This window comes from Petromyzon marinus, chromosome 31 (assembly GCF_048934315.1).
Source record: "Petromyzon marinus isolate PM22_M1 ecotype Great Lakes invasive population chromosome 31, UKy_Petmar_22M1.pri1.0, whole genome shotgun sequence".
In the NCBI taxonomy this organism is placed as follows: Eukaryota; Metazoa; Chordata; class Hyperoartia; order Petromyzontiformes; family Petromyzontidae; genus Petromyzon; species Petromyzon marinus.
In genome coordinates, this window is record NC_133697.1 from 13742899 (window position 1) to 13770681 (window position 27783).

Genomic DNA, 27783 nt, shown 5'->3' on the forward strand with positions numbered 1-27783 from the left:
CGGCTCGTGTCACCACCGTGAACCGTGACAGTGAAGCCACCCAATTACAAACCCAAGCGATCGCTCGCAAGAAATGCCTTGGCAAGTACACAGCAAAAGGCTCAACTGAACGTGGCAAATTGGTAACGGGCTGTAAGCGGTAACGGCGGTTCGTAATTTCCCAAATAAAAACACAATGGAACTGAAATGTGGCCGTCGCGCGGACGAGCCGAACGAGGCCTCGGGTTAGCGATTCGCCGCCGCGCAGAAATTCGCTCACGTGAAGGCCGTCGGTGCTGTCCAGGGGTGACGAAGGCCCGTTATCTGCTCCAGGTTGGAGGGGGGAATTATGGGATGAAAAAACGGAACAAGAACAGCGAATTAAGTTCCCCCCACCCCCCACCGAATTAAACAAATGTTCGCCGTTGAAACCGAACCGGTGTTAGCGGCATCCAATAAACAAAAATGCAAACGAGACGGAACAAGCGGAGAGTGGTGCACAACAGTAGCAGCGTGAGAGAAATGCCCTCGTGGGAAATTAGACGAGGAGAGAGGGCAAAAGGAACGCGTGGGATTGGAGAACGAACGCAGGTGAAAGACACTCGGGCTGTCATTGTCGGGAAGGGTAAGCAGGGGACACGTCACGGGGTGGGAGGGTGTCCGGTGGGCGAGGGTAACGGTGGAGTGGCAGCAGCCGGACGAGGGAACGTGACCAACAGGACGAACGCCACGGAGACGGAGCGATGAATCCGCCTCGCGTGCACAGCAGCTGCCGGGTGGATCGTTGCATTGCAGGACCGTGAGAGGGATGGTGATGGCTTGGGGAGGCATTCGACCAGCAGTGGATTGATCATGACTGCTAATGATGAAGAAAACCCAGAATGGCAGCCAGACAACAAGGGGGTGATCAAAGGGGAGATGGAGCGACACAACCAGGCTACACAAGCCAGCGGAACCGCATCGTCAGCGGGCCAGAGGGAACGACTGTCAGGGAATCTACAAGAAGTCTTCATGCAGAAGTTGATAGAAAATGGTCGATGGCGACAACCTTGCTGGTTGGTGGCAACGCTAAATTATTTAATGTTTGTGATGAGAGGCAGTTCTATCATTAATTCCTTCATTCATTTGACATGTAACTGATAACCACCCTTTTGCTTCAATGTACACATCTGGTATAAATAAAATATTCGCCCCTGTCCACCGAGAACAAAGAGCAAATGCTGAAAAATCAAGAAGATCATAAGTAATGTATGAGCGTGATTCAATAACCAAATACATTCTATAAGCCGCTATATCTACTAAACTGTGGCTAACAGTGACTGGGACAATCCTTGTATTTGTGTGAATTTTTTTAAAAAAACAGCTTTTTGTTTGTTCCACGACCGACGTATTGCGCAATCAAAAGTGGGAGCACCCTCGCATAAGTGCAGGAAAACATTCCTATTTTTGTTCGTGGCTTCACATATTTGTAAGACAAAAAAAACCCCACACGTTTCAGCTCTGTCTTCCAAAGGTACTTCTTGCTCGCGCGATTGGTCATAAACACGACGAGTCACGTTGCTCCTTGCCACCCAAATCACGGCGTATTTAGAGGGGGAGAAAAAGCAGTGGATGGCGGCTGCTAAAGATTGTAATGTTGAAACGGGGTGGGGCGGGCGGGGGGGGGAGGGGAAATCTTGAAAAAATTATGGAAGTAAATGACCACCTTCTGGTGTAAAGGCAATGACAGCAAAGGCAACAGAGGAGCGGAGTAAAAATTCAACGGAAGGCCACAGAGCAAGAGGGCTTGGGCTCGGAGGGAGGCGGTGGTGTACCGGCCGCTCGTGGGGTGCGGCGGGGCTGCCCCGGGGCCCGCGTCGGCCCTCGCCGCGGCTCGTCCGTCAGCATGGGAGGCGACGGCGGGCCGCTCACCGGCGACGACGTAAACGACGAGCCGTCGCGCAACGACGCTCCTGCCGAGGGGGGGGGGGGGGGGGGGCGGTGGGGGCGTGAGGGCCGAAACGTGGCTCGGCGGCCTCGCTCGCGCCACTTCGGCGGGAAGGGCGTCCACTGGGAGTAGCTCTCGAGAGCCCCCTTCTAATTTCGTCTGCTCTTCCACACAGGCCATGGTGTCTTGCAAGAGGGTTCCTACTGAACTTCATCTGACCGCACACAACCTGCCTGTCGGCTGTCCCGTGTCACCCCAATTAATGCTGCTGGGTTGGACACGGATGGGCGTTGTGGTGGTGTCACCGCCACAATCTGCGTCATAAAAAGTGCTCGGTCGCAGCACTGCCAGGACTGGGGATGAATCCCCCGATTTTTGGATTAAACCCAAAGCGATGAGTAAGCGAGTTAGTATCTCTGTGTGTCAGTACCACCAGATATTGCAGCGATGAGTAAGCGAGTGAGCACCTCTGTGTGTCGGTACCACCAGAGGCTGAAGGGGCAGCCCTCTCTGAAAGTCCATCTGGTAGGTCGGTGGCCTATGCAGCAGGGCAAGCTTGAGTTCAATATCCGACATCCTAGGTCAGACAAAAAATGTACGTGGAGTCAAGCGACACAAACAGTCAGAGACACACACATACACAGTCAGAGTAGATGCATCGCTGCACGCCTAACATTTTAGCAACGACAAACATCGCACCGTACCTTTACACACACACTGTTTTTTTTAAAACTCCGCAACACCGCCGTGCAGAATACCGCTAATTCCTCCGTCCCACCACCCCGTCCGTGGAGTGGCGGTTGCAAGCCTTAACGTGTGCCGACCATCTCAACGAAGTCTCATTTGTGCCTTCTTGTATTGTAACTTCTAGGTCTGGACTGTATTTAACAAAAAGAAAAAATCTTATTTGAATAGTTGGCACAAATAGTCAAGCAAACAAGAAACGGACAGCGCTGTAAGTCCCGTGCACCGTCACATCTACAGTACTGTATGGTGGTGGCCTGGAGTTGCTCATCCAGCGCAGGAAACATGCCATGGGTAGTGGCACTGATGGTGATGATGATTGTAGTTATGTTCAATACTGTCGTACGAGAATTTGGTCCATGCCATTTTAAAGAAACTCACCTCTCCTTCAGGGTGGCAACTTCCTTCTTGGAAGCCACCATCTCCCTCTCAGCCGTGCGAGCTTTAAGCTGAAACACAACAAAGTTTTAGAATGACAGAACTGGGTCGCTTGGCCCCGAGGAAGCGAGTACCTCTGAGTGAGTACCTCTGAGTAACCTCTGAGTGAGTACCTCTGAGTGAGAACCTCTGAGTGAGAACCTCTGAGTGAGAACCTCTGAGTACCTCTGAGTGAGAACCTCTGAGTGAGTACCTCTGAGTGAGAACCTCTGAGTGAGTACCTCTGAGTGAGAACCTCTGAGTGAGTACCTCTGAGTGAGAACCTCTGAGTGAGAACCTGAGTACCTATGAGTGAGTACCTCTGAGTGAGTACCTCTGAGTGAGAACCTCTGAGTGAGAACCTCTGAGTGAGTACCTCTGAGTGAGAACCTCTGAGTGAGAACCTCTGAGTGAGAACCTCTGAGTACCTCTGAGTGAGAACCTCTGAGTGAGTACCTCTGAGTGAGAACCTCTGAGTGAGTACCTCTGAGTGAGAACCTCTGAGTGAGTACCTCTGAGTGAGAACCTCTGAGTGAGAACCTGAGTACCTCTGAGTGAGAACCTCTGAGTGAGTACCTCTGAGTGAGAACCTCTGAGTGAGTACCTCTGAGTGAGAACCTCTGAGTGAGTACCTCTGAGTGAGAACCTCTGAGTGAGAACCTGAGTACCTCTGAGTGAGTACCTCTGAGTGAGAACCTCTGAGTGAGAACCTCTGAGTGAGTACCTCTGAGTGAGAACCTCTGAGTACCTCTGAGTGAGAACCTCTGAGTGAGTACCTCTGAGTGAGAACCTCTGAGTGAGTACCTCTGAGTGAGAACCTCTGAGTGAGTACCTCTGAGTGAGAACCTCTGAGTGAGAACCTGAGTACCTCTGAGTGAGTACCTCTGAGTGAGTACCTCTGAGTGAGAACCTCTGAGTGAGAACCTCTGAGTGAGTACCTCTGAGTGAGAACCTCTGAGTGAGTACCTCTGAGTGAGAACCTCTGAGTGAGAACCTCTGAGTGAGAACCTCTGAGTGAGAACCTCTGAGTGAGAACCTCTGAGTGAGTACCTCTGAGTGAGAACCTCTGAGTGAGAACCTCTGAGTGAGTACCTCTGAGTACTTCTGAGTGAGTACCGTGATACACGACAGCCAATGCAGGAACACAGCGGGGATCGCTCAAAAACAGCAATCATGAATGAGGGATTATATTTTGACTTCAAGCTTTTGTGACTGCAGGAATTCATATTCTTTGGGTCTTTCGTTAAAGTCACGTAGAGAGTCACGTTGAAGAGAAACAATAAAATATATAAAAACAATATAAAATTCTCACGACGTTTCGACCATAACATCACACCTGATGACGACCGTGTGTGTTATGGTCGAAACGTCGTGAGAATTTTTATTGTTTTATATATATTTTATTATTTTATTGTTTCCCTTCAACGTGACTTTACCGAAAGAGCTAAGAATATGAATTACTCCAGTCACGAAAGCTTTAAATCAAAATTTCACGTAGAGAGGTTTAAATTAATAAAAATAAAATGAAAAACTACACAAGCGGTCGTCACCCGCCTGACGACCGCGTGTGTAGTTTATTATTTATTTTTTATTCATTTGAACCTATCTACGTGACTTTACCAAAAGACCCAAAGAATATGAGGGATTATATATTTATATATGTATATCCGCGTCCCCGTGGATCAAAGTGAGCGAAGTGTAGAGAATGTTCAAAGTGTTTGAAGCACGCATTTAAAATGCAATTACTTTTTCAGGATTAAAGATAAATCAAGAAACTACGGGTAATTCCCCAACAACCAACGTCGTGAGAATTTTATTGTGTTATTTTATTATTTTATTCTCATTCTACGTGACTTTACCGAAAGAACCAAAGAAGATGAATTCTTTGATATTCTTAAAAAATGTTTTTTTTATGGTTTGCATTCTACTACTACTAGAGGCTGCCCATCGAAGTGACGATGGCTGTCTCAGAAGCTTGGGGAATTCGTGGTTTTGTTATCCTCTTTAATATGTTTTCTGAACGTGCGGTCTTTGTTATGCGCACGCGGGCACGGCCGTGACACGGATCCATCCCGCGGTGACCGCAGCGGTCAGACGACAAACGCCCTCTAAGTTCCGTTACACGCTACACAGTGCGCCGCCGTAGGTTTTTTTTTCGCGTGCATAAAATACGAGGCTGAAATGTGACGAGCAGCACGCGTGCACACACACGGACAAACCACGGTTGCGTCTCCTCGTGACGCCAATGAAAATTAAAAACCCGTCTTGCATTTGGCCAAAACAACTTGCTTTGCGACGAAGCTCCAACCCACCCCCCCCCCCTTCCGCCCCCCCAGCGCTCATGCGCTACGAAGCGTCGGACCTCGTGCTGCACGTGCACGCGGAACGGACCCAGCGTCGGACAGCTCCGGCTCTCTCTGGTGCCGAGATGTTAACTCCCTAGCCTGGCATGCTGGGAGTATGTGGGTTCGATCCCGACCCAGACGCCGGGAGTTTGCTTATCTCTCTCTCTCTCTCTCCCTGTGGTCGTGTGGATTTTTCTCCGGGTACTCCGGTTTTTCCCTCCACATTTAGAATCAACGCACATTTGGAGTATGCGGCTGCTATAAATTTCCACATGACGAGAAGCCATTTAGTTGAGCTATCATTTGTGGTTAGGTCGCTTCTGAAAAAGAGCTATATAGCTCAGTGGGCCTTACCTGGTGAAATAAAAATAGTTGAAGAGTTTAAAAGTTCTGAGCAACTCTTCTCAGTAGACTTAGTAACTTGCTGACCCGCCCATACTGGGCATCTGTGAAAAAGAGCTTCAAAGCTCATCGGATTCCTCCGGGAGTCCAGATAAAGATTCAGATTCTAATCAAGTCCTCCATGATTTTTACACCCAGGAGGGGCCCTGTATTGGGAAGTTTGGTCAAATAACTGTGGGTCAGTGTGAGGCGCCGTGTGAGAGAAATTGCAGAGAAACCTGGAGATAACCCACACACACACACAGAGATGGTTAACACACAAAGCTCCCCACAAATGTATTCGAGACTCCAATTGGCAAACATCCCCCGACGTGACCAACCCACAGTCTGACGAGATTAGGCACGTTCAGGGCGATTCGGTCACAGACTTTGCGACACGCCGCCAATGAATGATCACAATTCAACGTGACAGTCTGTCTGTTTAAGAGCGTAGTCTTGAAGTACCTCGGTGGCTCACAGCAGTCAATCAATCAATCAATGGAGTGGAAGACAGCAGCGTTCGCGCGGCCCACTCTGTTAAGCGAGAAAATCACGACAAATGCTCTCAGCGGGGTGACCGAACATCAATCATCGATCGTCCCGGTCTAAAAGAAAAAAAAATCAATCAACCTCTCAGCCAGAGCGCATGGGAAAGTGTGGCCCACCCACTAACCTCGCCTCAGCTGGGTAAAAAGGCCACTGTGGAAAAAATAAACTCTTTTCACAGTGGGTATACTTCCCGGCCGTCACCAATCTCTGCCAGTTTCCAGCAATACGGAGAGACTATGGGACACACACACATTAAAAAGCTTCCCAATGAACATTTGTAGGACGCCCATCGGGTATCTGCCATGCCAACTGCCCTCAAACGTGAGAGAGAGGAACTAACAACTCCCCTGTCCCCAAACTAACGGGGACGCAAAGTAAAATAAAAACTATTTTATTTTTATTTTACCAGCTACGGCCCATTGAGCTACGTAGCTCCTTTTCAGAAGCGACCCAGGGCCACAAATGATAGCTCAACCAAGTGGCATCACCATGTGATGTGTAGCATCACATGGTGATGTGTAGCAGCCAAAAACTCTAAAACGCGTGATGCTGATTCTAAATGTGGAGGAAAAAAATCGGAGGACCGGAGAAAAATCCACGTGACCACGGGGAGAGAGAGAGACACACGCACACTCCAAATATACAAACTCCATTTAAAAGGGTAAAACCTATTACTATATCTTGTTACTGGCAAAGGAGGTCTCATAATGTAAGTGCTCACCCCGAGCCCTCAGTACTCTGATAGTGCGCTGTTTTTTAGTTGTACGCCTTTTGGCGTCTTTGGTCCAACACCAGTGGATACTAGGCTCTAAGAAAAGCTGTCTCGGGTGTGGACCAATCAAATTCAAGGACACTGCATATTATTATCAGAGTTGTCTCTTTTGTTTGCATTTTGACTGCTTGTGTTGTGGTTATTGCAAACATGATGCCTTGAATAAAGGTGTCAGTTTTTGTGCCAGTTAAAAGGGTAAAACCTATTACTATAAACTCCAAAAAGTTTGATTAGACAATTTGCAGATTCGTTACCGTCCATTAGGAACTAATGAATTGTCTCTAATTAGAAGTCAACTGGCGGTAATTATCACGAGCCATTTGCAATGCTAATGTATTGCTTGCATTGCACAAGCACCGCGCGAAATGTTATTTGCTTTTAATCTCAATTTAAACTTCAGGGACTGCAATGGCCATGCTGTAGAAGCGAAGGGGGGTTGTTGGTTCGCAATGATCGTCATAATCATCATCAACAACTAATGCCGCCTTAACGAATGTGCTTTACTCTTCTTGACGAGGGCGCCCCCCCCCCAACCCCCCTTCGGTTGACCGTGCGTTTTTTGGTGTATGTATGTATGAACGTTTAACTTTCTTTCACACCGTACGCAGCCAACTGTGCTCAAAGCTGAACATGACGTGAGCCCCAATGCCGAAAAAACACAGCTGCAATTTACTCAACAGGGATTACACAGCAGCAGCAACCAGATCCCCTACGTCACGAAAAACGTGGCAGCATCGTCCTGAGTGTTGAGAACTATGCAAGTCCTTTCCTGGCTAAACAAGTGTGGTGATAACCGTAATGACGGATTCTAATGTGGTCATGAATAAAAGGTAATCGCTCTGTAGTAATACTAATCCCCTTTACTTGAGCAGTAAGCACAGCTCTGAGAAAGTACCAAAATATGATCATAGGTTTTTCCCCTTTTATCTGGCAACAAAACAGGTGTTAAGACGTTAAAACAACAAACTGAAACCTTTTACAATGCCTACATTAGCCACAATGTTTGTGGTCAGAATGCAAACAAAAAAAATGAGGTCCCATGATGTAGATGCTCACCCCAAGCTCTCATTACTCTGATAGTGGCATTGTCTTTGTGCTGTACGCCTTTTGGCGTCCTCTGGTCTAACACCGTTTGAGACGTGTGGCCCAATCAGTTTCAAGTACAATGCATATATGATCAGAGTATGTTTCTTGTCTGCATTCTGACCACAAGCATTGTGGTTAATGTAGACATGATTCCTTCTAAAAGGTTTCAGTTTGGTGTTTTAACATCTTAACACCTGTTCTGTTGCCAGATAAAAGGGGAAAAACCTATTACCATATTTTGGTACTGGCAAAGGAGGTCCCATGAAGTACAGTCCATTTTAATTATAGAAAGTGGTCATGTTAATTACAATGGTGTTAAAATACTTCTCGTGTGTAAATTTGCTTTTTTTTTATTACCGATGGCACGTGCCACACCAGTGCAGACCCGATGTGGCGCTCTTCAATAAAAAACATAAACCAATTTAAAAGTTTAAATCCCAGGGGATTAAGTCGCATTGAAAGCGAGCTACTTTTAAATATTTTTCATCAACAAATTGTAACCACAACCACGCGACTGTGGTTACAAACGTCCACAGCTGCCACATCCAGCAGAGCCTCACATCACGTGTGGGCGCGACTCCCAAAGGATGACACCATACTTCTACTCCGTGGCGTAGGGTGGTTGGCATTGGCCCTGGTTCAAGGATATGAAAAAGGGATGCCTGTCTGATGTCCCCCCCACCGTCACTCTTCGTAGCACGGTGACTGGGCCCTCCTAGCCTAGTGACTGGGCCCTCCTATCCTAGTGACTGGGCCCTCATAGCCTAGTGACTGGGCCTTCCTAGCCTAGTGACTGGGCTCCCCTAGCCTAGTGACTGGGCCCTCCTAGCCTAGTGACTGGGCCCTCCAAGCCTAGTGACTGGGCCATCCTAGCCTAGTGACTGGGCCCTCCTAGCCTAGTGACTGGGCCCTCCAAGCCTAGTGACTGGGCTCCCCTAGCCTAGTGACTGGGCCCTCCTAGCCTAGTGACTGGGCCCTCCTAGCCTAGTGACTGGGCCCTCCTAGCCTAGTGACTGGGCCCTCCTAGCCTAGTGACTGGGCCCTCCTAGCCTAGTGACTGGGCTCCCCTAGCCTAGTGACTGGGCCCTCCTAGCCTAGTGACTGGGCCCTCCAAGCCTAGTGACTGGGCCCTCCTAGCCTAGTGACTGGGCCCTCCTAGCCTAGTGACTGGGCCCTCCAAGCCTAGTGACTGGGCCCTCCAAGCCGAGTGACTGGGCCCTCCTAGCCTAGTGACTGGGCCCTCCTAGCCTAGTGACTGGGCCCTCCTAGCCTAGTGACTGGGCCCTCCAAGCCTAGTGACTGGGCCCTCCAAGCCTAGTGACTGGGCCCTCCTAGCCTAGTGACTGGGCCCTCCTAGCCTAGTGACTGGGCCCTCCAAGCCTAGTGACTGGGCCCTCCTAGCCTAGTGACTGGGCCCTCCTAGCCTAGTGACTGGGCCCTCCAAGCCTAGTGACTGGGCCCTCCTAGCCTAGTGACTGGGCCCTCCTAGCCTAGTGACTGGGCCCTCCAAGCCTAGTGACTGGGCCCTCCTAGCCTAGTGACTGGGCCCTCCAAGCCTAGTGACTGGGCCCTCCTAGCCTAGTGACTGGGCCCTCCAAGCCTAGTGACTGGGCTCTCCAAGCCTAGTGACTGGGCCCTCCTAGCCTAGTGACTGGGCCCTCCAAGCCTAGTGACTGGGCCCTCCAAGCCTAGTGACTGGGCCCTCCTAGCCTAGTGACTGGGCCCTCCAAGCCTAGTGACTGGGCCCTCCAAGCCTAGTGACTGGGCCCTCCTAGCCTAGTGACTGGGCCCTCCTAGCCTAGTGACTGGGTACCCTCAGCCCGCAAACTCCGATGAGAATAAACCATCCCCGACCGGTGCGTGGGCCCCGGTGCAAGCAATGAAGTAGGGCCCCTGTACAATATCCACCCCGCCCGCCCCCCACTCTTCGTGGGCCGGCAACACTTGTGGCCCCCTCCGGCCCTGCGTGCGTCAGATTGCACAACCCCCTGCGCATTTCGACAAGTCTGGCACCGCATCCCACTGCTGGGCCCAATGTCTCTGGAACAACGCAGCACGGAGTTTCTTCGTGCACAGTGTGGAGGGGGGGGGGGGAAGTAGGTAAAATTCGCTCCCCACGATTCGATCCATGAAGCGATGCGATTTTGTCACGTCTGCGCTCTCTCGTGCACATTGTTTGTCACTTTTTTGTTCCGTCGTCCCTCTGCGTGTTGTTGGGCGAAACGTAACGTTGGCATGCAAAGTTGAACACACCGCGGACGATCGTTCTTACACGCAGCTTGGCACCATCTCCAGACGCTCCCGCTCGCGGAACTGCCGCCGCAAGGTTTTACGCGCGCGTCTCTCGGCGCCGAGCGTCTTCTGCGCCGCGATAGTTTTATTGCATTCATTACTTTGCCGGTGATTGGCACGAGAAAATTCCGCGGACCGAAACAAAAGAAACTTCTGGAATAAAAAAGGTCACGCACGGTGCCTCCAGACCACCAAGCTGCCACTCTGCATTACCAACTAAAAAAAAACACACGGACACGCCAAGCGCGCAGACTTCTTACCCAATTTTCGTGAACCTTCTTCTCGTTCGTCGAAATCTGCAGCGAGAGGAAGGCAACATGAAAAGCCGTGCGAGCACGAGACAGCTCACACGGCGATCAAAGGGAATACCAGATCGAGCTCAAGCCACGTGGCAAAGCCGTCACACGATCCTTACCTGATCTTTGTAATTCTTCTCCGTTTTGTTAAGCTCCTCGCGCAGGTCTTCAACTTTACGCCTTAAAAAAACGAGCGAAATCGGAGGTAATTTTACACGCCGTGTTGTCTTGCCGATACGGTTCGTACTTGTCTGTATTGTATGGATTAACAGGACATAACGGATTCAACATACATACAACTGCTCAACCCAATCTATAAATGCTTTGATACTTGCATTGCCTTTGTACTGGTCGCCTTTTTGCATTCTCTGGCCTGACACTGGTGGTGAGACAAGGCGATGAAGAAGGCTGTCTCTGGTGTAGACCAATCAAGCTTTAAAAAATACAATGCATTTATTACCAGAGCATGTTTTTGTTTAGATGTTCACCACAAGTAAGTGTGGTTGATGCAGACATGATTTATTGCAAGAGGTTTCTGTTTGGTGTTTGAACATCTGAACACCTGTTATATTGCCAGAAAGGGTAAAACCTATTCTTATACTTTGATACTGGCAAGAATGATCTTGCAAAAAAAAGTCCCATAGACACACACACACATAGATACACACACACACATAGATATACACACACACACATAGATACACACACACATAGAAAACGTGGTCTTGGCTGAATAAAGGTAAAAACAGACAAAATAAATCAAGTCGTGGCACATTTGTGACTGAGCTGACATCATTAAGGGGATACGCCCGAGGACCTGCTTTAAGTGTTGGATGACTGCTGGGATTTAAGCCCCGGATCTCAGCAGTGCTGGCTCAGTGCTCTGATAACGGGCATTAAAAGTCTCCTCTACTTCCAGTCACCTCCACGGTGCCCGTTCATCACATTCTAAAAATAGATTACAGTTACGTGAAGGCCTCCGATGCATTGCCACCCTTTCCATTCAATTAATTATCAGGATTTGGGGGTAATAATTCAAAAGCGTTTTATTTTTTTTATCTTTACACTTTGGTGCATAGTGCCACCTCTTGCTGCTGCAGGGGCCCAGCGAACTAATTACGTACACTATATATAATAACGTAATGTACAGCTCTTGGCTAGCCACTGCTGCATCAAGTGCTCCCCATGCGGTGTTGGTCACGGGGGTTTGTTTTTGTTTGACCATACTTCACCATGCAGGTCAGTGGAGGTGGTGAAGGAGGGGGGGGGGAGCCCAGGACAGGTTGTGATATCACTCGACACAGATGTTACTCAGGTTGCCAGGTGCACGGTGCAGTGTGTTCACCACTGCGCCACCGTTACGTGCCAAAGCAACCACTAATATTGAGAGGAAATAATGAAACTGCTAAAATTATGCTTTAGTCACAATTTCAGTGAACCATTTGGTGTAGTGATACATGCTGGTATCAGTGATAGGCAAATTGTATACTTTTTCTTTTAATCGGACCAATCGATTGATTGAAACAACATAAAAAAATGTTGTCTTAACAGCCAACAAACGCAGCCCGACCACTGGCAGACATTTACGTGCGGTGTTTTAGCAAGGGCGACTATCCACAAGCACCAGGCACTGGTGTCAAATCAACAACATTTCCAGAAAGCTCACTCGGGACACATGCGAGCGGGCAGCCCCTGCCTAGAGCTCCACCCACTTTTACATAGCCACGCCCCCACAACCGCCAGCCCCCCTCACACCGAGCGGCCTGACATTGGCCCCTCCCTCCTGTTTGCAGGCCCTGCCTACTCTTGTGCCAGCTACGCCCGCTTCTCAGGTTGCCTCCACCGACGACTAACGTAGCCCCGGCCCTTTGCCCACTTGACAAGTCAAGCGCCAAGTCACGACACTTTAAAACCCGAGAGACGAAAGTCTAAGTTTTCACAAACGCTTCCATTCAGGACATGGGGGAGGGGGCAGCCTTTGTGAAATGAGAACCGGTCCCGGTGAAATCAGTAGGCTTTGGTCTCTTAAAGGTCGGGGGCGGGGGGGGGGGGTAGTCGCAGGTCCCACTGAGCGTCTCCGCGTGGACCACGCAAGCCGCTGCCGTACCGGTGGATGCTGGCGTCCTCTATGGCCTTGAGGACACGCTCGTCCACAGCCGACAGCTTGCCCTTGTTCTGTTCGCGGTGGGTCTCCTCCAGGGTGAGCTTCCTGCTCGTCGCGGGGACGGTGGAGGTGGGGGGTGATGGTGGGACCACAGAACGTAAGTACAGTCCATTCTCCTTTAACACGCAGATGTAGCTGCGTTCTGGAAGAACACTGCGTTTTAAGAAATAATACATAGGGAATAAAAAGCACGGTCTGCAATAACACGTGAGATGCGTACGCAGGCTGTACAAAGACCGAGGCATGTGGGGAGCATCCAGAAGCAGCATCCAGCAGTATCCCCCGCCTTGCGTGATGCTACATCGAGGCAGCCGTACGACCGCTATTCCTACTCGCGCGACGTAGTTCCGTTCACTCAATCGCGTTCTATCCAATTCGCATCCTCGTTATGAAAAACGTGTTTCCTAATACATTAATCGCGTCATATATCCAATTCGCGTTATGAAAACCACACGGCGTTATAGAAGAACAGGCTGTACACGTGAGTGGGTTGAACTTCAATCACACCAATACGTAGACAACCGTGCTAAATGGGAGGTGTTTAAAGTGGAAAACCGAAAATCGAACACGAAGAGGGTTGCGTGTGGCCAGGGCCCCGTTACCTCTGAAGCTTCACCTCCTTCTCCTCGTACATCTGCTTCACCATGTTCAGCTTCTGCTTGCAGCGCGCGAGCTCCTCGCACAGATTGCCCTTCTCCGCCGCCAGGCTCGCGTTCTTGTTCTCGTAAGCCTCCAACGTCCCTGGCATTTCAACAAAGACGAGAATGAGTCGCCTGCGCAAATAAATAACAAACCCAACGATTGACAAATCGCAAACCGTATCATTAATGGGAACGTGGAATTCTCACCACCGGCTGTGGTGGCGAATGAGCGCTGCGATCAATCGCTTATTTGATACGGTTCACTTCATTTTGCTTTGGGCACGTGTTGAGAAGAGACCAAGAAGATGCAATGAGAAGGGCTGTGGAGACCCGTGGCTGAGAAAAGTTTGTGGAGATTAGAGACTCACAGACTCACACGGAGACCCACGGATGAGAAGAGCTGTGGAGATTACAGACTCACAGACTTACATGGAGACCCACGGATGAGAAGAGCTGTGGAGATTAGAGACTCGGACTCACACAGAGACCCACGGATGAGAAGAGTTTGTGGAGATTAGAGACTTACAGACTCACACGGAGACCCACGGATGAGAAGAGCTGTGGAGATTAGAGACTTACAGACTCACACGGAGACCCACGGATGAGAAGAGCTGTGGAGATTAGAGACTTACAGACTCACACGGAGACCCACGGATGAGAAGAGCTGTGGAGATGCCACAAAGCGCAGTGTAGGAGAAGGAGAGGGAGACTGAGGGTGAGAGGGAGACCGAGGGTGAGATGAAGCGAGGATGCGTTGGAGCAAGGTACAAGGAGAGCGGGTGTGAGGAGAGATGAGGCGCAGCACGGAAGCTCACGGAGAAAGAATATCTGAGCAAACGACACCAGGCTGCATTTCGTACACGCAAGCAAACTCATTCTTGAGATTATCCACAAGGAGACAGAAAACATCACGCAACATTGAGCTGTTGTGCAGCACAGCTCCCCAGCAGCTCTGCGGAGTGGAGCGTGTTGGTAGGGCAGACTCTACTGCCCTCTTCTGCAGAGTGGGCCATGTTGCTAGGGTAGACTCTACTGCCCTCTTCTGCAGAGTGGGCCATGTTGCTAGGGTACACTCTACTGCCCTCTTCTGCAGAGTGGGCCATGTTGCTAGAGTTTGCTCTACTGCCCTCTTCTGCAGAGTGAGCCATGTTGCTAGGGTAGACTCTACTGCCCTCTTCTGCAGAGTGGGCCATGTTGCTAGGGTTTACTCTACTGCCCTCTTCTGCAGAGTGGGCCATGTTGCTAGGGTAGACTCTACTGCCCTCTTCTGCAGAGTGGGCCATGTTGCTAGGGTACACTCTACTGCCCTCTTCTGGATAAATGCAATGGGCGCAGCAATACAACCGGATTGTTGGAAGTTGGCAGCAATCCAGTGCGTGAAGATAACACGGCAGACGATAACAATGAATCCATAAAACAGTAAAACCTTGGATTGCGAGCATAATGCGTTCCGGAAACGTGTTTGTAATCCAAAGCAATCGTATATCAAAGCACTCGTATATCAGTTGTGATCACGTGACACTCGGCAGACAAAGCGTGTATACGTACTGCTCGTATTGCAAGACCTCGCTCGTTTATCAAATTAATATTTATTTAAAAATTTTGCTCGTCTTGCAAAACACTCGCAGACCAAGTTACTCGCGATCCAAGGTTTTACTGTATAGATGTTGTGGGTTATATCGGGTAAATATAAATGTGTCGTTAAACCTGCCACCACCCGACACAGCCAATTAGTAAGGTTTGTCACGTAAAAGGAACATGCCAATTTGTTACACGTACAGCACACCGGTGTGTTGGAGAGCAAATCCACAACATTTCCAATCGGAGTAAGACGTTTCGCCAGTAATACAACTAGCATTATCAGGCGGACAGCCAGATCTGTGGAGAAATCCTCCTGTTTCGTTCCTTGAATAGAGGGATAGGATGTGATGACGTGACTTGTGAGCCCTTTACGTGTGAAGGGGGGGGGGAGGGGATTATAGAATTCATATACATTACAATGGGTATCCATTTCCGATTGGGTTATTCATATGGTAATTAATAAACGTACATTATCCATACATATTGTTCTCCCTGTCGTTTACTTGCAACTCAAATAGCAGCACCTGTTATTGTCTACACAGAAGGTAACCCCCATTGCCGTATGGTGACCTGTAGAGGCATGAATTTAAACAATGTATTATTTGATGATTCACTTCCAAGCGGAACTAAGCCTGTAGCTATCCAAACGGTTATAATTATTTTTATTTCTCTCAATTCCCATAGATTATCTAATTAGTCTTCACCAGTAGTAGTAAATGGTTTTGCACAGAACTTGCACAGAAGATATTATGGATGATATTGGTCGTGAAAGCCCACGTGTTAAATAACAAACGCCTTTGTGTTCTCTGGGTAATGTAAAATGCCAGCGACTGCTCTGGCAGCTTGCACATTCGTAGAGGATGAGCGTGTTTAAACCATGAAAATAATTCTCAATGGCTAAGCAATCTGGTAAGGTAGCTCGGCGGGACATTGAGCGGCTTGCAACCGGAAGGCCGCGAGTTCAAATTATGTTTGGGGGGGAAGGGGGGCGGTTGACTCAGGCCATCATGCTTCTGGGGTCGATAAAGTAGGAAGTAGGTACCCGCTTTGAACACGGGACATTGCGCGTTCTCATCGTGCCGCCGTGCGCTCGCTCACCTTCCAGCTTGTGCGTGGCGGCCACCTCGTCCCGGAGAAGGGATCCGTACTCCTCGATCTCCTCCTCAACCACCCTGAGCATCACGTTCACCTGGGCAAGCGCGACCTCATTACCGTCTCGGATTTCAACGCGCAACGACGCGTTTGCATCGTTCAACCAATGACGTACACGTACGTACGTACATCATCGGAATGAAATAAGGGTTCAAGCAGCCGGGCTCATGAAAAGGCGCTCTACTTCAGAACCGGCTTCGAGCGCTGGTAAAATCATGGGATTTGGATCCATGAATATTGTAGTACGTGAACACGTGGGCACATGTAATCACTCACCTTGGAGACATCCATGAGTTCTTGAAGTTTCTGTTTCTGCTTCCGTTTTTCAGATTCTGCAGTGACAAAATGGAACACGAGTTAATTGTGAACGTTCATCAAAAACATTCAACGAACGCCGAACGTACGGTGACGGTTCTTGTAATGGCGTGACAGACAGTTATAGGCTGCCTGGAAACTTTACCCTTGAGAATATAAAATAATGAAAAGCAGATAGTGCGTATCGCTAGATTGTTCTGGCTTCGGTCACGGAATTACAGGTATCTCCTAACCACCCTGGCACTGCTTCGTGCTCTGTAACGACTCGTTTACAGAGCTGAGCTCGTCTGAAGTTTAAGAGATACATTTTTATTGCAATTACTGATAGTCTTGAAAAGACCATCAATGTACTTTCAGAGAACTTGAGAAAGTGTTAAATTAAGTATTACTGTTCAATTATTTATCGTCACACCTATTAATACGTCACTTAACGATTCATAATGATCACACAATCAGCCATGCACAGTGCCATGACCATACTTGCGCTAGAATATTTTTTGCCTGCAGAAATTCTCGAGCGGAAATCAAATTGCACTCCAGTCCACTTTACAGGTGGTGCCAGGCCCAGGTTGCTTTCTAAATCAAGACTGAAAAACTCATCCAAAGAAAATACTGCTGTTTGCGTTTGATTTGTTGTCCCTCCCCCGCACCTTATGTTGGCACGTTAGCTACGAACGGTGTGAAATATCGACACACATACGGTGCTGTGTGCATGGGCGGTGTTTGGTTTTTTCAAACTTTGTTTCCTTATTTGTTTCTTTTATTGGGAATCGTTGACACGCGAGCCCATTACAAAGCACCGATCACAATACAACCGGGGCGGGGTTAGAGAAACTCTCCTCCGCGCAAGCAAAAATCAGAGACCGGCGTGCCAGGGGCTTAACGAGAGAGGGGCGGGGGGGGGGGACATTCGGGCTCACCGCCCCACGTAAGTGGGAACCGCGGGCGAGAGCGTGAAAGCTTAATACGGGGAGGGGAGGACGAGGGGACACACAACCAAATCCGTTCTCTTAAGTAAATTGAACGTGAAGGTCACTCGTACCATCCAGACTTTCCGAGTCCACTCCGAGGTCCTTGAGCTGGTTTAGGCACGCGGTCATGGCCTGCGACAAAAACAATACGCTCGTCATCATGATTAGAACAACAACAACAGCCGTCGTTCGTGACGACTAAGTGGCGGTGACGTCACCACGGCGCCTGTGCCAGGACAGGTGCACTCCGAGGAGGTCATGGGTCAGGCCCACGTGCCATGGGTTGGCTGACTAATTCATGAATTCAAACCGAGCCTTACGCCGATGATTTTTTGTGTTTAGCTTGTTGTCCTTCCCCCCCACCTCCAATTAACATGGTTGGCTACGTACGGTGCAGAATTAAGTTGAACGTACGTACGTACAGATGATATGCATCGGATTAAACAAGAGTGCAGCAATTAGTCCAATAAATTGGGGGAAAACGGAAAAGTAATACAAACGAGGGGACAATGAACTCGCTTTTACATCGAATTGCCAACCTAAATTGTGACAGTTCGTCAACTCTTTGTGGGGAGGTGAAAATGACCCTCAACTCTCACGACACCAGAGCCTCACGGTGACCCTCCGGCCCAGGAAGAATGAGGAGCCAGCAACTAATTCTTGAACCCTTTAAATAAGGCCCCTCTCTTAACAAACTTGAGATGGCCCTCCTAACGTGTCTGTCCAAAGTAGTTCACTGCACATCTGCCACGATACTAAAAGTCCTTCCCTGGCTGGTGCTTTATTGGTAACCTTGTGCCAGGGATTTAAATTCCACATTTCTATGGCAGAAACCAGTTCATTTCCATAGTACAGTCACCCTTGACTATCCACCAAGTGGGACTAATTTTATTGACTTTTTGTGCAGTCATTGGCAACTGGACTGAAACAATTAATTTGCTCGACAAGATAAACGTGCACTTATCTTGGGTGAGTGCCTAGGAATCTAATTAGGTTGGGAGGATGAGCCGTTTATATCAATCAATGAGCATTTACAGAGCAAGCCATCGATTCAGATTACCTGTGTCCATGGACCCACCAAACCCATTAATTATATTAAAATGTGGATAACTTAGCTAGATCTTCCACAAAAGTTAGATTCTTTTGAAAATATTACTTAGTCGAAGTCAATATATTGTTTAATTATTACTGTAATTATTAATTATTATACATTACTGTAAATTGTCATCCTTAACGAGGAAAGTTTTGATCAGCATAATATTGCCAGTTACAACATACTGATCAGATACATGGCCAACGACAAAGCAAACAGAACAAAAGTTAAAATTGTAAATGTCGTGGATTAACTCTCCAAACACACCGGTGTGCTGAAGCAGTAACGAATTGGCAAGTTTCGTTTGCGTGACAAACCTTACTGATTGGTTGTGTCGGGGCGGTAACGGTGGCGTGTTAACGGACACGTTTACATTCACGCGATCGAACCCAAAAGAAAACCTCTCATTATGACTGCTCGCATTTGTTGAGCTGCCAGGTCTCCTCACCTCCACCTCATTCTGCTTGAAGGCCACGGCCTCCTCCAGACTCTTCTGCGTCTGCCTCTCCGCGCGCAAGGTCTCCGTCAGCTCCCCAACCGACGTGTCGCAGAGCTCCACCTCCTCCTCAAGCTGCACATTCAACGGTCAAGACGTCCACGAAACGGGCTCTCGTCAGTCCGAGGTCACAATTCCAAATCGGGAACCTATTACTACCTTTCAATCACGTTTTTACTCTTGTCCTTCGCCGTTATATTTTATTGGCCCTACCCTCGTCGGTCATGCATTATTCGCTCTGCTTCTCCGAAGCTTGCATCGGCACGTAATTTGCTTACGTTGAAAGAAAACGTTAATTTCATACATGCGACTCGATGCGTGTAAGGATCGACACGTTGGGTGAACGTTGAACTTCTTTTGCACCATACGTGGCCAACCGCGCTAAATCGAATCATTTCACGATTACCAAACATACAAGCGCTCGCAAAGCGTGCTCTCCTCACCCGTAACAGACACCGGGCACCTTGAGAGAAACTATACGCTCACAAATTGCACCATTTGCCAGAAGCCTGTCCCGAAGGGTTGTGTTTAAGCGTCCACGTGCGCGCTGCGAAAACACTGTGCTACTGCCTGTAGCCGCTGGGGTTTGGGAGACGAGTGGGAAACGAGCTAACGGCCTTGCGGATCAGCCCACCCGCCGGTTGCTGCGTTGCAGCTGCTCGTTCTCCTTCTCCATTTTGACCAGCTTGGCCTCCATCTTGTCGTTGTTGCTGTTGGCGGTTCCAACCCGAGACAGGACCTGCAATGGGGACAACAACAACAACAACAAGATGCCGCTTATCCACGGGATCCTTTTTGCCGGTATCAAGAGGATGAAAAAAAACGTAACAGGCTTTAGCCTTTACGGTTGGAAAAAAAGATAAAGCCAAAGATCCCCCCTATAGCCTAAACAGACTGTTGGGGCAAGTGCTGTTCGCAAGCACCTATGAATTCCGGCAAGGTACACGAGGGGGTGGGTGGCCAGCACCAGGCCCGACCGCCTTTGTCTCCCCAGTGGCGATGTTTATACACTGCACCGGGGACTCATTTGAGGCTGAGTCGACCTAGGGGAGGATGCCTAGAATGGGTTCAGATAATCGTCACTGGTGTCGGCCATGAGCGGGAATTGATTTCGGGTTGCCGGGTTCGTAGAGCAGTGCGCTTACCGCTACACTACCACTCCCCAAGTACAAACACCAAATAGACACTAATTATCACAAGGCCTCAAGTCTGCACGAACCACACATGATTGTGGTAAAACATGCAGACATGCTTTGATAAAGATTGCATTGTCCTTGAAACTGATTGGCCTACACCAGAGACAGCCTTCTTTGTGGCCTTGTCTCACCAGTATTAGAACAGAGAATGCCACAAGGTGAATATTAAAAAGACAACGCAACTATAAACGCATTAATAGCTCTGGTTGAGCAGTTATAACCCTCCTTTTGGCATTTTTTGGTCAAACACTGTTGAGACAAGGTCATAAATATTAATCTACAACAATTTGGAAGGACGTACTTGGAAAGGTAACAGAAAATCATCTTACAAACACAGACGACACAACTTAGAACACTGAGCACCAAGTTAAAGAGCTCTGCTGTAAATATTCCAGCAAAATCTAGATTTGAAGTTTTCGTGACTGCAGGGATCCATACTCTTTGGTTCTTTCGGTAAAGTCACGTGGGTAGAAAATAAAATAAATTAAATCACGACGTTTCGATTGCAACACAAGCACTCATCATCAGGTGGGAAAATCAAAGCACGAAAATATATTGCTGTGGGTTTTTTTTTTTGCTGTGGTTTTCCCACCTGATGACGAGTGCTCGTGTTGCAATCGAAACGCCGTGATTTAATTTACTTTATTTTATACCCACGTGACTTTACCGAAAGAACCAAGGAGTATGGATTCCAGTCACTTTCCCCACACCGAGTTGGCCACGAGGAGGCTGCTGCGCGGTGTCTGTGTGGTGCCTCCGCTGCTGAAGGCCAGCGACGGCATGCACGGCCCCGCCTATGACATCACCCACCAGCGATGTTAGAGCCATGGCCAGGGATCCAACATCCTAGTCGTCGTCGTCGTCGGCTCTCCAACTCGAGTCACCTGGCTCGTGGGGCAACGTGAAGCCCTAACCACTGTGCCACCGCTGTGCCAGCCCGTTTGTAACGCCTCGGTGTTGCGGCGATCCCAACGCGCGCGTTGCACAAACACCAAACTCACCGCTTCGAGATCTGCTTTCAGCGAGCCGAGTGTCTGCTCCACGCCCTCCGTGCTGCGCTGCAGCCGCAGTTTCTGTCACGTCAACACCGCGCTCGTCAATGGGTTGTAGTGTGCCGCGTTGCTGCGTATCGCGTTGTAGCACTCAATTGTATTGTAATACATGGCAGCATACTGCATCCTGGTGTACTACATCCTGGTGTACTGCATCCTGGTGTACTGCATCGTATCGTGCTGCTTTGTAGAATACCACATTCTAGCATTTGCGGCACGCTGCATCGCAATGTACCGCGTCGCAGTGTACCGCACTGCAATGCCGTACCAAAGAATTCTGCTGCTCCCACTGCTGCTGCATTGACTGGAGGCTGTGTCGGATCGCCTCCATTTCGCTGCGTCGCTCGCAGATGCTCTCCTGCAGCTCCCTGTGCTCCGTCTTGAGCACAGCCGTCGGCGGCACCACGTCAAGAGAACAGCGCACACACACCCGCAAGTACGACACATGCACAGCGCGCAGTACACAGCTAGCACGACCCACAGTGCGCACAGCACACAGCAAGCACGGCGCACGGTACACATGGCACACAACACACACAGCGAGCACGTTACACACAGCACACCGCTAGCACGCGCCACAGTGCGCACAGCACACAGCAAGCACGGCGCACGGTACACATGGCAGACAACACACACAGCGAGCACGTTACACACAGCACACCGCTAGCACGCGCCACAGTGCGCACAGCACACAGCAGACCAATAGCACGACCCACAGTGCGCACACAGCGAGCACGGCGCGCACAGTGCAACGTCGACCGCTTCCCAACCCTCAGGGCCGCATTTTCTTAATCGGGACCTGGCTCTGGCTTCAACCCGCTCGGTTGCTTTCAAAGACGCGCGAGCGGCTCGGCCAAGGCCTGGCTCAGGCTCAGCTCATGGCACGAGTAAGCGATTGCAGGGCTGCGCCTTTACCACGGCCCGAGCGATGTCCACCGAGACCGCTCACCTGCAGCTTGGCGATGGCCTGCTTGCTGCTTTTCGACCCCTCCAGCATGCCCTGCAGCGAGCTCGCTTTCCCATGGATCTTTCAGACAAAGATGAAGATCTCTCGTTAAGACTCACAGACCATTGGAGCCCAGTGCCGTCAGCGAGCGCCTTGCTTGATAAATGATTAAAGAAACATCGCATCCATCAATAACACTGTGCTCTTAAAAGCATAATTATATAATGGACAACATCTCGGGCAGTGGCCCTTCTTCATAGGACATGACTGGATAAGGTTGGGACAGCACACGAAGGTGGACGGTGTGGCCGGCACCACTCCCCGCTGCCTTTGTCTTCCCAGTGCTGAGTACCCCCCTTGCTATTCTGATGACGTAATAAGAAAAAAAAACTAAAATAAAATATCTTTATCGGTACGTCTTCAGGTCGGAAGATGTACCGAGGCTCCCACAAGGCCATGCGGGAGGGCGTGTGGCGAAGTTTGGCGCCAGCTATCGTAGAGTGCGGTCGTGTCGCTACAGTTCTCTGCGGCGAGAGCAATGTCTTCAAAAACAACGGCGCTACGCCTCTCTAAATAAAATGTAGGTTAATCGCTCGCACATTCCGAGATTCAGCGGTGAACGGAATCCCGCACCCTGCAACTTGCAGACGTCTCGGCATGGGATAGGGCTTAATAGACACCGCACCAGGTATTTAATTATAGCCGAATCATCCTTGGAGTTGCCTGGGATGAGTTCAGATGTCACCGATGGTGTGCGTGGCCGGGAATTGAATGCAGGTCACCAGGATTTTCTGACAGTGCCTGAACCACTAGACCAAGCCCTCTCCTTCCCCCCCGCACAACGACATCCAGCCATTCACGACCGAGCGGTAGTAACGTCACCACGGCACTTGTGGTAGCAAAGGTGCGCTTTGAGGGCATGTGAAGTGTCAAAGGCTCGCTGCCAGGATGTCACGGTACAGACCCGGGTGTCATACATGTACACACAAACACCACTCGGTCAACTCTATTTGGTTTGCAGACATTGCGTGAAATGGGGTCCCCCCTCCCCTGTCCAATTTCTCCCCCCCCCCCCCACCCCTCCCGGTATCCCAGTGCTGGGGCCCCTCCAGCCCCTGGGCCTCCACACGATGCATTTACACTGGCCTGCTGCTCACTGGATAGCTACGCCACAGCACCGTAAACCCCACCCCTCACCTCTTTCCTCGCATTTGCGAGTTGCTCTGCCAGCTCGTGTTTCTCCTCCAGAACCTTCTTGACCGTCTGAATGTGTCGGGCCTCCCTCCCTACGGCAACCCCGACCAGAAAACATTGGGGGGGGGGGGGGGGGGGTCCGCCGAACGAACGCGAAACGAGGGTGAGAAAAACATAACGCGACGAAACGCGTCTCGTAATTTGACCTGCACCTCAAAACCGAATTGTTGCAGAGGCAGCTGTGTGGCTCAGGCGGCGACGGACGCCCAATGCATGCCGGGGCGACGAGATTCCGCGCTCGAATCCAGAAGGTGGGGTGAACTTACTTAATCAATGAATTACAAACGAGCAAAATTATAATTTTTTACAATTTTGGAGAAGCAATACTTACGTAGATATCTTCTGTTTTGAAACTGTCAAGATCGAAAGAAAGTCAACGTTAGTTCAGAACGGGCAATAAACATGCAACAACTGTCACTGGCGCTCCGAAGTATTTTCGGGTTGTACCGCGTGCGCTTCGGCACGCTGTCCGACGTTTCTCTCCGCGTGCTGCGAGCTCCTTCAGGGACTGACTTGTCAAACAATAAAATTGCGTACGAGAATTCTTTCATGGATTTTCAGGGAGTGAAGAAGCTGCCGTCATCATCAAGTTGAGTGAAATGTGAGACATCATGGCCGAACAACGCGCGGTGACACCCGAAGGCGCACAGCTACACACCACTACTGGAGCTGTGCACTTTTAAATGTAGATACCTAATTTCTTTAGAATTTTTTTTTTGCATTTGGTTTGTTGTCCTTCCCCCGCACCTTGTCAAGTTGTGGCCAGGAGTTGTACGCTTTTAAACGCGTTAGAGATGTCAAGATAATGATGAGGACTTGTTCCAACAATTTTTCAGTTTGGAAAAGTACTACTAAACGTCCTATTTTTACTAAATGATTAGCACGGTTGGCTACGTACAGTGCAAAAGAAGTTCAACAGACATACATATACAGCACAAACGGAAAAACCTACGCATTAGTAATGCTCGTCACCGTTTGTAAACTCACTCTCGTGTTACTGACAGCTATTTGTGCCAATTAACAAAAATCCAACGAGTCAAATCACTGTTTCCGAACTACATGCGATTCATATTCAACGAGGTCCAGTTGGAAAGCGATTGCAGAATTATTTTATTACAACAGAAGGGACCATGGCAAGGAAATGCGCTCTTTGAGTTTAAACTGCCTAAAGAACATTCTCACTCGCTCGCCGTGTCTGTGTGCGTGCAGTCAAGGGGGTCGAGCAGGGAATCGGTGCAAGCGGGACGTGCCAGCAAGGGTTTGGCACCGTGCCACTTGCACAGGCGAAAACGCAACGCGCCACATAAAAATCCGGGAATATTTCTCTCCTGAAACCCCCGCCGCGTTACAGCAGAACACGACGCACGACTGTGAAAGGGAACCCTTCGTGAAGACGCTTGGAGACGTCAAAGCAGCCGTAACGAGGCGAACGGTAGGACATCAAGGGGCTGGAGCAGGGGTCGGGAACCTATGGCTCGCGAGCCAGATGTGGCTCTTTTGATGATTGCATATGGCTCGCAGATAAAACAAAATATTCTCACTTGTTTTAATCCATCCATCGATTTTTCACTGCGCATGTCCTGTTCAGGGCTGCAGGAGCAATTGTCCATTATTTTAATTGGATGATACTGGCCTACGTTTGCCGTTGCTGGGTAAAACAGGTAAACGCCCCCTTTTGAATCAGTCTGAGATTGCGTCTGCTCGGTCATTAGCTCAAAGCTAACCCTTCGACGAAGAAGATGGCGAAAAGAAAAAAAGACGAGTATCGTACATTTCAGGACGAATGGACCGAAGAATTCGCCTTTGTGGAGAGAGCGGGTTCTGCGGTGTGTCTAATTTGCAATGACAAAATTACATCGTTGAAACGGTCGAATGTAAAGCGGCACTTCGACACGCGCCACGCTACCTTTGCATCAAAATACCCTGCGGGAGACAGCAGAAAGAAAGCGTGCCAAGAGCTTCTGAGCAGGGTGCAAGCTAGCCAGCAGCAACTCCGCGTATGGACCCGGCAAGGTGACTAGCTTTGCTGGTTCTTTAGCAATAGTGAGGAACGGAAAACCATTCACAGATGGCGAGTATGCTAAAACGTTCATGCTGGATGTAGCCAATGAACTTTTTGATGATCTTCCGAACAAAGACAAGATAATCAAACGGATACAAGACATGCCTCTGTCGGCAAGAACTGTTCATGATCGTACCATCGTGATGGCAAACAAAGTGGAGGAAACGCAAGTGAAGGACATAAATGCAGCGCCGTTCTTTTCTCTGGCTTTGGATGAGTCAACAGACGTGAGCCATTTGTCGCAGTTCAGCGTGATTGCAAGATATGCTGTTGGTGACACACTGCGCGAAGAAAGTCTTGCTGTTCTGCCATTAAAAGGGTCCACAAGGGGTGAGGATTTATTCAAGTCTTTCATGGAGTTTGCTCAAGAAAAAAGTCTACCTATGGATAAACTTCTCTCAGTGTGTACTGATGGTGCTCCGTGTATGGTGGGGAAAAACAAAGGATTTGTGGCGCTTCTCCGTGAACATGAAAATAGACCCATCCTAAGTTTCCATTGCATTATACACCAGGAGGCACTTTGTGCTCAGATGTGTGACAGGCAGTTTGGCGAAGTGATGTCGCTGGTCATTCGTGTGATCAACTTTATTGTTGCCCGAGCCTTAAATGATCGCCAGTTTAAAACACTGCTGGATGAAGTTGTAAATAACTATCCTGGTCTGCTTTTGCACAGCAATGTGCGTTGGTTGTCAAGAGGGAAGGTGCTTAGCCGTTTTGCGGCTTGCCTGAACGAAATCCGGACTTTCCTTGAAATGAAAGGCGTCGGGCATCCTGAGCTAGCCGACACCGAGTGGCTCCTCAAGTTTTACTATCTCGTAGATCTGACTGAACATCTGAACCAGCTCAACGTGAAAATGCAAGGCATTGGAAATACAGTGTTATCCCTTCAACAAGCTGTATTTGCTTTTGAAAACAAGCTGGAGCTTTTCATCACGGATCTTGAAACAGGTCGTTTACTACATTTTGAAAAACTGAGCCAATTTAAAGATGCATGCACAGCAAGTGAGCCCATTCAAAACCTTGATCTCCACCAGCTAGCTGGCTGCACATCCAGTCTCCTACAGTCCTTCAAAGCACGCTTTGGAGAATTTCGTGAGCACACTCGTCTTTTTAAGTTCATCACCCATCCAAACGAGTGTTCACTGAACACAGCCGACCTGAATTACATCCCTGGTGTCTCCGTCAGAGATTTTGAAGCAGAAGTGGCTGACCTGAAGGCCTCAGACATGTGGGTGAATAAGTTCAAGTCACTGAATGAAGATTTGGAAAGAATCACACGACAGAAAGCGGAGTTGGCGAGCAAGCACATGTGGACAGAAATGAAAAAACTCCAACCCGAAGACCAGCTGATTCTCAAAACTTGGAACGCGCTTCCTGTCACATACCACACACTGCAGCGTGTGAGTATTGCTGTATTGACCATGTTTGGATCTACGTATGCATGTGAGCAGTCATTCTCACATCTTAAAAACATCAAGTCCAACCTACGATCACGTTTAACGGATGAAAGCCTCAACGCTTGCATGAAGCTTAACCTCACCAAGTACCAACCCGACTACAAAGACATCAGCAAATCCATGCAGCACCAGAAGTCGCATTAATGGTGAGTGTTATAACAACATTATTTAAAAGAATAAATTCAGAGGCTTATTATACTGACATTTAGTTGAATTCACTTTTAAAATATATTATATGGCTCTCACTGAAATAAATTTCCAAATTTTTTGCTTTCATGGCTCTCTTAGTCAAAAAGGTTCCCGACCCCTGGGCTGGAGGGTTCCAGGGCGGGCTTTGTGAAGCCACGCGGACCTTTGGCAGTGATTTACCGACATGGAACGAGACTGCTGTGAAGGAAATCTACAGGAGACGTTCACAGCTCAACGATTATGGATGTGTGAATGTGCACACGTGCTTTTACGATTACTCCGTATGCCGCTAATTTCACGAATGTCACTTACGAGCTACGCTGCATCAACCAAGATCATCACAGACACAATGTGCCTCTCAGGGCAAACTGATATTGGGCATGGTAGCCAAATGGCATTTCAAACTGGGCATATTCAAAGCAATAA

General features: G+C 49.1%; 1 protein-coding gene across 4 annotated transcripts in view; it reads right to left on the reverse strand.

Annotated features, from left to right (window-relative positions):
- The window catches only part of LOC116947878 (uncharacterized), a 66748-nt gene that overhangs the window by 7663 nt on the left and 31302 nt on the right, over nucleotides 1-27783 (reverse strand). For 3 of the 4 annotated variants that reach the window (XM_032964118.2, XM_076071119.1, XM_076071118.1), the window contains 18 exons: nucleotides 23981-24002; nucleotides 23593-23681; nucleotides 22399-22476; nucleotides 21718-21828; nucleotides 21399-21470; nucleotides 19836-19940; nucleotides 19154-19276; nucleotides 17684-17744; nucleotides 16603-16658; nucleotides 16273-16363; nucleotides 13555-13693; nucleotides 12896-12997; nucleotides 10908-10968; nucleotides 10753-10788; nucleotides 3032-3099; nucleotides 2374-2483; nucleotides 1794-1931; nucleotides 260-303 (listed from right to left, as the gene is read on the reverse strand). In XM_032964118.2, coding sequence (XP_032820009.2) covers nucleotides 260-303; nucleotides 1794-1931; nucleotides 2374-2483; nucleotides 3032-3099; nucleotides 10753-10788; nucleotides 10908-10968; nucleotides 12896-12997; nucleotides 13555-13693; nucleotides 16273-16363; nucleotides 16603-16658; nucleotides 17684-17744; nucleotides 19154-19276; nucleotides 19836-19940; nucleotides 21399-21470; nucleotides 21718-21828; nucleotides 22399-22476; nucleotides 23593-23681; nucleotides 23981-24002 — 1506 coding nt within the window. The remainder of the gene's footprint in view (nucleotides 1-259; nucleotides 304-1793; nucleotides 1932-2373; nucleotides 2484-3031; nucleotides 3100-10752; nucleotides 10789-10907; nucleotides 10969-12895; nucleotides 12998-13554; nucleotides 13694-16272; nucleotides 16364-16602; nucleotides 16659-17683; nucleotides 17745-19153; nucleotides 19277-19835; nucleotides 19941-21398; nucleotides 21471-21717; nucleotides 21829-22398; nucleotides 22477-23592; nucleotides 23682-23980; nucleotides 24003-27783) is intronic. The other variant, XM_076071120.1, reaches the window with a different exon arrangement.